At 43.5% G+C, this 12120-nt stretch overlaps 2 protein-coding genes across 2 annotated transcripts in view; both read right to left on the reverse strand.

The window, feature by feature from the left end:
• RFX4 (regulatory factor X, 4 (influences HLA class II expression)) overlaps positions 1–7720 on the reverse strand; it is a 103178-nt gene extending 95458 nt beyond the window's left edge. Inside the window, exon 1 of the mRNA XM_010005854.1 lies at positions 7666–7720. Coding sequence (XP_010004156.1) covers positions 7666–7720 — 55 coding nt within the window. The remainder of the gene's footprint in view (positions 1–7665) is intronic.
• Positions 7721–8094: 374 nt separating this feature from the next.
• Positions 8095–12120, reverse strand: part of POLR3B (polymerase (RNA) III (DNA directed) polypeptide B) — a 75114-nt gene continuing 71088 nt past the window's right edge. The window contains exons 26-27 of the mRNA XM_010005788.1: positions 11895–12068; positions 8095–8488 (exon numbers count right to left, since the gene is read on the reverse strand). Coding sequence (XP_010004090.1) covers positions 8359–8488; positions 11895–12068 — 304 coding nt within the window. The 3' untranslated portion in view covers positions 8095–8358. The remainder of the gene's footprint in view (positions 8489–11894; positions 12069–12120) is intronic.

A 12120-nucleotide genomic window follows, 5' to 3' on the forward strand; every position in this document is an offset into this window, starting at 1 on the left:
GGCCGGGCCGGTCCCGTCCTGCCCCCCAGGCCGAGCTGCTGCCGCGGGGAGCCCAGTGGGCCTGAAGAGGAGGCCGGTAAAAATCATAGCGGGGGGAGGCAGTGCAAAAACCGAGCCTGCGGCAGGAGGCAACTGCAAAACGCTTGAGGTCGGGGCACGGGGAAGGACCGGCCCGCCCGCTCTGCCCGCCTCAAGGATGGGCCTGGCGAGGCGAGAGTGAGGCCCGGGAGGGCTGTTGGCACTGCCCCTACACCCCCGTCCCACCAAAACCCAGTTCCAGCCCCGAACACGGGCTGTGCTTTTTCCCGAGCGCCAGGCTTTCTCCCTGGGGAAGCCCCGCTCCTCCCTTCCCTGGCTGCCCGGGCGGGCTCTGCCCCAGGCAGCACCGGCCGGAGCCCCGGGGGGGCACGATGCATGACATGATGCCAGCATGTACATGCTCTGTAGGTGATGATGCACGGGGTAGGATCATCATCATCAGTGTTTCTCTTAGATTAGAAGTACTTGTTGCATTTTGCACACTCCCCACCTTTCCAAATTAGTTCCCGTCCCCACGTTCCTGTGGAACCTGTCAATGCTGTCATCCTCCTGTTACCTAATCCCCCCTCAGTATGTCAGATCACCCCGGGGTACCCCCAGGGCTCGGCCAGTGTTACTTGTTTGGGTTTTGCTTACATTTTTAAAAAAGCATCTCATGCTCCTGGGTATCCCACGTGACACTTAATAAAGTAATTCATCTTCTGAAAGTGTGGAGCATCTCCCCCTGTGCTGCAGGCTGGCCGCTTCCAGATGGAAGCACTGCAAGTCACTAGCCTTTTTTTTTTAATATGTAGGCTGTGGGGGTTCAATTGATAGAGAGCAAAGGGCAAGTCTCAGCAAGGATGCAAAAATATACACAGTTGTGAGTATTCACTACAGGTTCTTGCCTACACAGAACATTTACAAGCCATAAAATAAACAATATAATCCTACATTGCATCAGCAGATGTATTTTTAGTGCACAGGAATTCTATTGCTATTGTGAATGGAACACTTTTTTTCAAGAAAGGCTACAAACCTGTGCTCGTGTGCAGAACAGAAGACACATTTCAGACTGTATCCACCTGTCAAACAACTGGATGTGATGCTGTCATATCCTTTTAGGTGATTGATAATGAGTTTCTTTAGGTGGTCTAGCAAAGCACAGGCAGAGTGGAAGTACGACGGTTTGTATCAGATAATTTGAGCTCTTTCAAAAACACATTTCCACAACTGTCTTCTCCTCTGCAGTTGATTGTGCCAATAGGCTGCAGCCACGTGGTCGTGGACCAAGGGTCCGTGACACACACAAACTTTGCTTGCCATAAAAAGCTCCTTATGCTGGCACTGGACTCCAAACATCAGTACTAGACTCTAACATAAATATTTTGAGGGTAAACACCAAGAAGAGATTTATTTATTTATTTATTTATTTATTTATTTTCAGCAGAAGAAACCCATTGGCATAGGAACAAAAAATTATAAAAGGTTTACTATTAATTTAGCTGGAGTACCTGAGGCTGAAGTTCTACAGAAGTTTTCCAAGGGGCTATCAGGGACAAGAACCTGCACTAGTTTTGGGAGTGAGTGTAAAGGGCTAATGAAAGGAGCCATGTAAAATGGTTGTCTGCAATACCAGGGATCAGAGTTCAGTGATTCAAGGGATCTTTTTGGATCTGATGTCTCTCTCTGCAGACTGTAAGATTGCTGGCAGCAGCCAAACACACAGTGACACTTCATTATTGCAGCAGTGGCTGCACCCTGCGAGTGGTTTCTGACTTACCTGAGGCAGCAGCCTCCTCTTCTCAGAATGAACCCACACTTTTGTCCACCCTCCTTCCCAGCTCTGTTCTTCTGTTTCTGCTATCTTCACCTACTGGGCAAAACCAATTGAAGAAACAGAGAAGGAATTGTTTCTGTATTGGCTTCCCTTTCCCGCTTATTCATCTTTATTATCAGAACAGGAAATGTAAACTTTATTTTACATACATTAACACCCCTGAGGAAGCTCTACGTATAGGTGAAGGACGGGATACAGAGTAAGCTGACAGATGACTTCTGGACTCAGCTCTGCATCTGTGCCTGGGGAGCGTGGTGCTGACAGATGCACAAAGGGGAAGAGGAACACCAAAAGGCTGCCTAGGTAAACATGTGCACTGATGCCTTCAAAAGGCTTTAATTGACACAAGCACCAAGAGAAAGTGGCTGGGGCAGGCACATATGCAGGTACCTGGGAGAAAATGAGCAGAAGAGCTGAGGCATGTAAATGATGGCTGGCACGTGCACCAGGCACGGGGTACCTTCTTTTCAGTTAAAAGAAAAGTAACATGAGTTTCAGATGATTTGCTGTCCCTGTAGACAAGTCTGAAGCCAAGTTTTGTTGAAGATGAGCATAGGTTGGACTTAAATGGTCTTCTCTTGTTGATGCTTGTGAAAGGAGTTTTGCTCAGCTGCAGTGCTGAGATTCACAGAGAAGTGCAGTGCCAGTGTTGCCAAAAGGGACCAGTGAAAACGTTTTGTTCACACTGGTCAGCTTCAGCCTGCATGGAGGGAGGGAATTCACTCTCCTGGGTAGTATTGGTGTCCACAAGAGTCTAGAAGAACCCCTGCCCCCAGGGCTGCTGCCCAGAACACACAGCCCTAGGGAGACTCCTACTGACTTGAGTACGAGAAAAGGGCAAGCAGTCATCGATTTCTGAGCTTACACCAGATTTAGCTGGCTTTTGTTGAGTGTGGCTGGTACTAGTTACCAGAGGATTTGTACTGTGTGTTGGAAGAAGAGCCAGCCCTAAAAGCTATTACAGACAACAGACACAGAAAAAGATCCATTCCAGACTGCATCTAAGCTGCTGAACAACTGGATGTGAAGCTGTCATATCCTTTTAGATGACTGACTGATAATGAGTTTCTTTTGATCTGCCTGGAACACTGAGAATTACCTTCAGTGCCTGCCTCTGACTGGCAGGGTGAGACCTGAATGCAGAGTTTAAGTTTCCAGTTCATCCCTAGGAGTTCAAGAGAAAACCATTTCCATCATTAGAACCTAATTTTAGCAAGAAATTAGGACTCTGCTGTTTAGCACACTGATTCATTTTCTTAGTTTTTGAGTTACTTTTCTGTTCACAATATTTTGTTGTTAAGTCTGAGTGGACAATAACTGCCATGCACTGTCTGGAATGGTAAAGCATATGCATGGGTCAAGTAGCTCCCCAAAACTCACGCTAACAAAAGACAAAGGCTCCACTGAAGTTAGCAGCAGGGAATTGCTTTTGATTTGGAACTCACATGCTGTTTATATACTGGCTGGAAGGAGGGGACAAAGACATGCATGATGAAGCTATTGGAAAAAATACGTGTTTGTTGGAACCACCTCAGAGGCACCTACCTCAGTAAAAACACAAGTAAAGTGGTAACTGTAATTAGGATAAATATATAGTTGTTTGGTTTGTTGTTTTGTTGTTGTGGTGGTGGGGTTTTCTTCCACCAGCAGTTGGATGCAAAGAGCAATGGTCTGCTCATAAGCTAGGGAGTATTTTTTTGGAAGGACTAAGGGCCCAAATCCATTTGCAGGGTATGCAACAGAAATCTTTGCTGGTGACTTTGAGACAGGACTAAAGACATATAAACCACTTTTAAAAAATTCCAACTGCAAAAAATCTTTTTATTTGCTCTTTATTAACTGAAAGTTCTGGTGTTCTGGGACATATGTTCATACAGAAGGCAGAGCTTGTTTGTCTCCTGAGTCCATCTAGCAAGTTCTTCAGTGATTGCTGAGAGGCAAAACTGATCCACTGGCCAATTCATGCAGTCTTCACTACCTGGAGGAAGAGAGTCAGACCAGGGCCAAGTACACAAGGCACAGTAAGGCTGACAAAGTAGCCAGCCCATATTCCTGCATCTCTCTACCCCTTCCCAAAGAAAAAAAAAACCTCATTGAAGCTGGTGGGTCCAGGCTGAGATGGAAACATTTCATGAGGCTAGACCAAAGTCAGAGCTTGGGTTCAAACATGCTCAAGTTTATAGTGGCACCTAGATCTAAAAGATGAAACTGTTTCCTGGGCTTCTGAGCCTTAGTCACAGAAACTGCAATCCAGATCTCAACCGTGCTGTGCACACGTTAAGCCTCCCAGCACTGGTCTAGATAATAGCAAAGAGTCACCATCTGGCTGGATTTTACGGTTTGATGAAGTGCACAGTTTTAAGGCAAGCACGTGTCTGGCACCTGGGGATTGCGGAGTCCTGATCCCACTTCTGGCATGGTCTTTCTTTTGCCCTGGGCAAGTCATGTCCTCTTTGGAGGAGGGAATTCACCAAGTGCCCCGTGTCCGCGCTGACGCTGCAGCGGCTGAAAAGCAATCCTCAGCTGCAACTGGAGGGGAGACCTCTCAGCAGTGCTGAGCCAGCTCCGTGCCACGGCCCAGAGATGCTTGTGCTGGGATGTGGCTGAGGAGATCCTGCACTCCCCACGCTGCTCCTCTAGGCCACTGTGGGAGGGCTGGGATCCAGGCAGGTGGTTTCAGAGCTTGTGCAGCCCTGCACTGGGGCCATCGTGGCCCTCAAGGGCTTTGAGACAGAGAAAGCACAGACACACTTTCAGCCCCTCTGGTTTTACAGCTGTGTGATGCCAGTTATTCTTATTGTCAGGCTTTACAGCTGTGTTCTGAGCAGAGCTTGCAAACGCATCTTCAGATGCACAGCAGTGTCCCATAGTTTGCCATTTGTCATCACTAACCAATGAAATATTCTTCAGGCTTTTTAAGCTTTTAACTATAATGTACTCCTGTTTTGCTATAAACCATAGGTATTTTTCTATTTCCCATCAGTAAACCTGGGAAAAGTCATCATAGGCTTATGTTTGTCACTGCTTTTCCTCCCTGTTTAGGCCAGAAGTAACTAGGGAGTCCAAAGAATTAAAAGCCCTTTTTGAAGCTTCTTTGTAGGCAAAACTCTTAGCGAGAGATGTGCATTGCAAAGAAAACCAACTGATCTTTCTGGGAGCCCTTTACTTTCCACATCTTAGTATTATTACATTTCAGGATACCTACATTTCATATTATATCCTCTTGGAATGCCAGAATTTACCAATCTGGTTTCATTTTTCTTGATAGTTGGGTTTTCTAGTTCCTATGTTTGGAAACATTTACCTTAAAGAGAAAAAAATAATAATAAGAGTAAAAAGCTTGTAAGGGTTATGTAAAACATTTGAAGTGAGGCTGTTTTTCTGAACTCTGAACAAGTGTGATCTGCTTTCTCCACAGTTCCAGAACTGGGCGAAAAAACCCGTGCCTTGCTCTGCCCCATAGCATCCTGCAGCCCATCCCCAGTTTGATTCTGTTTGTCACAACTGAACAGCACAGCTGGACATGTATGGCATTTGAAGGGGTAGCTTTTAATTCGTGCCTTTGTTTTGCAGTGAAATAATTACTGAATTCTAGGCTGATAAATGCTCCTACCTTTTAATAGCATTTAATCCTTTATCTGTAAAGTCAACAACAACTTAAAACATACCATGTGGAGTTAGGTATCCCTTCCAACAGCAGCACACACCTCTAGCTTACCTCAGAAAGTGGACTTTTTCTGCATTTCAGCTTAACTAACAACACCAGTGACCTTCGTGTTGAACAGCACTTCTAGAAAGCCTCTCCTGGACACTGAATAGCAAGAGAGAAAGAAGTTGCAACAGAATGAAAACTTTATGGCAGTTTTCTAGTTCCGTATGCTTAAGCCTTTAGATTTTGTCAAGTTTTGTTCAGAATTTCGTGTTGCTTTCAGAAATGAGGCAGAGTCATGGCAAGTCTATTTACAGCAGTGCAGCCATTAGCTGACATGGGACCTCTTTGTGAAGGCATTCACTGTATAAAAAGCAGGGGGGAGGGGAAGTTGGCTAGGAAGATAATTCAAAGGGCTGCAAAGATGAGGCTCGCTAGAGGAAAGTACTGTCACAGCTCTGGGGTTCTGAGAATGTATTTTACCTCATCAGTCCACGCGTTGTCGTTTTTCCTGGCTGTAGGATTTCTTCCTCAAATTGCTACTTTGACAGGCCTTGTTCCAGGAATTTGTAGTTGTTTGTTCTGTTTCTACTGCTGGTTTTGTAATGCTTACTCCATTGCCATGAGAGTACTTGTAGGTGTCTATTATGATGGAACATACGCAGCCTCTTAAACAGAGGCAAAAAGTAAAAAAATCAGAGTTTCAACTCCAATCTGCACTCAAATAAGCCTCTGGTATATGCATGGGTAACGATGCATAAATGGAACTGATGTAGGTGTCACCAGAAGAGCTGATAGTGGGTGACCCTCACTGCCAGACCTGTCCAGTTTCTTTGTTCTGCTGGATCCATCATTGCCAAGGTTGCCCCTTTCTTCCCAATCTTCAGCCATCCTATTTTCTTCACCCTCACAAAACCTTTCATCCCAACACTTTTATCAGCTTGAGGTAAACTAGCAGCAATGTTACCCCTCAGGGTTGCACACTGATACGTTCTCTCAACGGAACAACTCATGAGCACACTCCTTTGCTCCTCTTTATCTCTGCTATGTCTGCTTAAATTTCTGCAGGTGTAGTTGGACACATAGCTTAAATCTTTAACATCTGACCATCAAACCTAGGAAACGACTTAAAAGAGGACTAGCTAGCAAGAACACCTTATCCTCAGTGTAGTTTCCTTGAGCCAGGTCAAACCTTCCCCCACCAGTTGGCTGTAGCCTTTGAGGCTCACTCCCTCTGCTGGTGCACCCGAGCCTCAGATTGGCAGTCTCAGGGAGCAAAGCAGAGGTTTTTCATTTGGTTGGGGCTTTTGGTTAACCTTGTCCTCCAGTTTGAGGCAGTACATCACTCCCTTATAACTCTCTGTAAATAACCCTGAGATGTTCAGCTCCTGGTTGAGGTGCTTCAAGAGCTTTTCTGATCCAAATGTGCTGACATCTGTGTTGTCAGCAGTCCAATTGTGGGAAAAAAAAGTAAAATCTGTCCATTCAAGACTTTGTGAGCCTAGACACAAAACTACAAGTTTAGCGTTCTGGTGGAAGCTTAAAAAGCAATCCTGCTCAGGCTGGCACTCATCTGTGCTTAAGCAGCTAAGGAAAGAGCAGCAAACGATCGGCATGCGCGATTCAGCCATCTGAGGAGCCAAAGAGCATCTCAGGACTCCCAGATCATAGGCAGCATTCTGTATCCCCACTGATCTAGAGTGCTGCCTCTCTCTGAAGCACCTGCACATGCACATAGTCCAGCTTGACTTCAGTGGGACTACTCATTTGTTAGAAAAGTTAACCATCTGCTTCGTTGAGTAAGGGCTCAGTGAGTTTAGGGTACCAAGTGACTCTTGGTTCATCCACTATTATACTTTCAGGCCTTAGAACTCATGAAGAAATTCAGCTGTTCCCTTTCTAAGTCCTTTCAGGTCATTTAAACCTACTTCACTGTCAGTGGAGGATCTGCAGTTCTCCACAGTTCTTTTGTTTGTAAAAAACCAATTGAAGCTATTCCCCTGTTTTAAAAAGTTCTGAACAACACAGATCAGTCTCTTGTGTTTGCAGCCTATTTTTTCAGGGCTTTGGGCCAGTGTATTATTAAATCTACAATACTCAGTGGGAACTGAATGGGTATCTGTCAGCTGTATCATGCACTTGGTGCATATGCACTTACCTTTCTTCAACTTCACGGACACTGTAAGTTTAGCTGCAAGAAAGGCTGACCGCATGATAGCTCGCACACACATGCACCTGTGTATTGAAATCCCACTCAAAACGCCTGATTTCAAGTTCTGGAGAAAGTAGTTTCATTTCTGTAAGCCTGACACCACTGAATAAAATGTTAATGCTTTAATAAAATGGTTCAGGAATAGGAAAATGGTTTAGATATTTTAAGAAGGCTTTTCCATCCTCAGTCAACCATCAGCACACACTCAGGCAGTATTATTTAAAACATTTATTAGTCTTTCATATTATACAGTATGGAAAACATTTTTAACCTCTGTGAATAAGATGTGCATTTAGCTCAGCTCAAGCCCTATTCCAGCAAAGCACTTTTCAAAACCGAGCATAGGGTTGTCTGAAGTGATGCAAGTGCTTTGCTGGATCGTGGCCTCATTCCACACTTCCCACAGATCCTGTTCACTCAGACTAAACAAGGCTTTAGAACTGCTGTATTCTACTGACAGAGTCTCTCCTGTCAACTTAAAAACAAGTAAACTATGCAAGAAAGATTTCTTACACTGTCTTGCACCTCCTTTCTACCCACTCAGGTTTTAGAGTTATTCCTAGTCAACAAAAAAGCTTCCAGTTATATATGCTGGATTTCAATTTCTGTAAGTACTTCTTTCCATCTCTTCAATCTTGCTCATTCATTGTATTTAGCCAGTTTTAGCCTGGGTATGATGTTCATCGACTGCAGTTCTTGGAATAAGAGTTTACAGGCATAAGGTATGCGCAGAGAAGATACGTGACATGATGATTTGCAGTAGTGGCACCTAGGAAAACAAACAAAAAGAAAGTCAGAGGTGGTGTATAAATAAAGCTCTGTAGAAAAAAGTAGTTGCCACTATCCACTGGCTTCTTTGTCCACCTGGTTTAAACACTGGGCTCCTAGAAGGAGCTGAGTGCTTGACACACATGTTAGCATTTAAGCAAGTCATAACTTTAAGCCCTTAAGTAATCTGACTGAAGTCTACAGGAGCCTAATGTTAAACCTGCCCTTTTCTTGGAGAAGACAGTAGTAGAAGACAGGACTGACTTCTTCCTCTTCACTGATCACGTAACTGCCAACACAAATTCAGCACTGTGTGAACAAAGCTAAGTATTTTTGAAAGCATGGTTGGTGGTCCAGTTTCTTTCTTTTTATATATACATCACAATAACGATGCAGGAAATAAGGAGGCTCAGACGTAGGTTTTTTCCTGTTACGGAATTTCATCTTATAATGTCTCATATCAGTTCGTATTTCAGAAAAGAGGCATCTCTTGTCTTATATCTCTCTGTGTGAATAGCCAAAGCTTCAGTCAAGACAAAAAACCAGAAGAACTGCTTTAACACATACTCTTTTGAAATAATGATCTTGATACTCTGGGGGAAAGGGATTCTTTGTCATATAGTTATAACCTTCACCATGTAAGGAATAGATAGGCTGGTTAGTTAACCATCTTTCCAGTACAGGACTCAAATTCAGTGGTGGCAGCAGCTGCTTACATTATTTACTCTCATACTCTGTATACATACAAAGGAAATTAAAAATCTTTCTTATAAATACCAATTTCCAACCTAATAATTTCCTTGTTCTCCTATATATTCCACCTTCTTGTTTTGGAGAGTTGAGAAAGCCAGGCCTTTGGGAACACGGAGTGACTCAGCACTTCCCTAATGGTTTAACAAAACTCTTTTTCTGCTTCTGTTTCAAATTTATATTTCTGGCATAAAGTCCTAAAAGTATGAAGACTGAACTGAGAAATAGTTAGCAAAATTCCTACATGCTTCTGTGGTGCAGGATGAGGCTAAGAATCAACATCTGCAATAAAGTCCAATGCTTAGTCACTTCTTTCTGTTACCAGTGAATTTGATCCAGAGTAAATGGAAGTCAGTGGGGACCAGCCCAGTAAAGTTGATTAGTGTTGATAAGGTTCTTGGTTATGAGACACAGCATTAGTCTTCCAGTTACTTTTTCAGACTCTGCTACTTCTCTTTTACAGTCATACTTAAAGAGCACATCAAAGAGCAGGTTATTTTTGAAGAAAACTGGCTGCCTTGACCTCCACATGCTCCATGCTTGGGCTATTTATTTACTTGAAACTCAGAAAGCTTCCACTGATGGTGTAGAAGCCTTAGTCACATTTCTGCAGATCATTATGAGGACCGAAGCTTTACTTATTCCCTCTAATTGATTTGGCTTTGTCTGAATCTGGCACTAAGAAGGCAACAGACTGTTTCCATGGAACAGGCTTCTCCTGTAGCACTGTTACATAGGGGAAATGTTCCCAGCAGCATCCCTTTAAAACAGAATAGACCTCAACTGCAGATTTAAAACTACTCCCTTGGTCCAAAAGTATGGGATAGGTATATTTTTATGGTGGGAGGAAGTGACCTAAACAGAAGCCATTTTCTGATGACAACATAGCCAACAATTGCTCTCAACATAAATGTCTTTCTTGGGGCCTGATGGGACACAATGTTTCTGCTATGAGCAGAATCAGATGTCTTATTACATCTGATTACAGCTGCTAGTGACTGAGGAGCAGAGACTACTCACTGCACCCAGGCTCAAAGCTACACCATTCTGGGCTGCTTTGTGCTTTGATGGGGATCAAACCCAGAAAGGTTAAGGTGTGGGAAGCACAAAGCTCTGTCAAACGGGTCACAGAAACTGAGGTATTCAAAAGACCATTTGGCACTAGAATTGATACTAAACTGGGCAAGAAAAGGTAACTGTGCCAAGGCTGAATCTGGACCAGAAATAACATTTTTCTTCAAAATTCTCAGATTCTAGGGATTGGAGTAACTTCTCATTTAATAATTGAAAAAGGACCAAAAGAATTTGCTCATTGCATTTAGTGGAGTTAAGCCTCTGAGCAGCTGTTCAACAGCAAAGCTAGAAAATTTGCATAAAACTGATACATCACATTAAGTTCCTACTGTAGTTTTTACAGGAACAAAGTCTGTCACTGCCACAACAGTCCCCTATCCCTGTGAAAGTGCAAGTTGAGTCCCTAACACTGATGTGGTGTTACTGTCTTGCAGAAAAAAACACCCCCAGTGGCGAGTCCTTGTCTTGGAGGAACAGCTCTTCTTCCTTAAGACAAGTGCCTTTAGTGCTGGCCACCAAACAGTATGTTTCTAAAAAGTTTATTGCCACAATTAATGCCAGAATCACTGAAAAGGCCAGTTTAGAAGTTCCTCTTAATGACTTGGTCTTTGATGCTTGTTACAGGGCCACTTGCTTCAGCTACTGGTGGACACAGCATTTCATTTAGCAGGAGCCACCTCTTTCTGATTACTCTCACACATCAGACAGCTTTTCACACAATCAAATTGCAAGAACATCTGGGTCTGTCTGTGAGAGTAGTTTCTTTTGCAACTGTTTAAAAAGAGTCACTGAACTTGGTTACAAATGTCAAAATACAAAATACATTAACCACACCTTAAAAATAACGTAATACTATTTCTGCAGTTCAAATTCCTCATCTTCTTCAAGGCACCCTCACTTCTTGTGGTCTCTGAAAATCTTCAAGGACAACTCTGAAAGCCAAGGTCTTATTAAAAAAAATAATTGAGCTACATCTGGACATGATGTTTTTTTAAGACACTGCTTTCCACAGCTGACTTATGCCATGCCCTTCCTTTCAACTTCCTTCAACTGTTATTTACATTGCAGTGGTTTTCAGAGACCTGGAAAAGGCCTCGCTTGTTACACACAGAGCACACACTAGAAAAGCAGGACTCTCAAAGATACTTACCACAAAAAAGCCAGTAGGACAATGCCCATTAAAAATTACCATCCACAATAGGATGCACAGAGTAGGCCTTGTGTTTCCTCTGGATTTCACATGCATTTACCTACACCTGTCTGAACTTCTGCTCCACAAAGTTTTTCCTTATGCTCCTCATCTTCCCCAACATAAATATTGGAGTAACTTGTAACTTGGACTTGCGTTGTTAATTATTTCTTTCTCTAGTCATGGGATCCCTGGTCACTGGTCTGTCAACACTTTAGCACTATAAGCAAGGGCAAGGTTCTGTTAGGCATGTTTACTCTGTGCCACTTTGCTTTATGCACTCGAGGTCAAGGAGTTTTTTTTAAAAATATGAACCCATGTAAAACATGTTACATCCACAAAGTGTGGAGGTTAGACCAGAATTTACAGAAAGCATTACAGTGAGTCCACTTACCAGCCAGAGTACCCTAGCAGGCCACACTGCCCACAAACATCCACTTCAAAGGCATCACTCGAAATCATCAGTCTCTCCAAGAGCAACATGCTGGCTCCGTAACCTATCAAACAATCCCGCTCCATCTCGCCAAGACGTAAACCACCATCACGGGATCGACCTTCAGTGGGTTGCCTGTGGAATAAACATTTTAAAAAGGTAGTAAGTATTCCAGAACACACGTTCT

This window comes from Chaetura pelagica, unplaced genomic scaffold, assembly GCF_000747805.2.
Source record: "Chaetura pelagica isolate M959 unplaced genomic scaffold, ChaPel_1.0 scaffold79, whole genome shotgun sequence".
NCBI lineage: Eukaryota > Metazoa > Chordata > Aves > Apodiformes > Apodidae > Chaetura > Chaetura pelagica.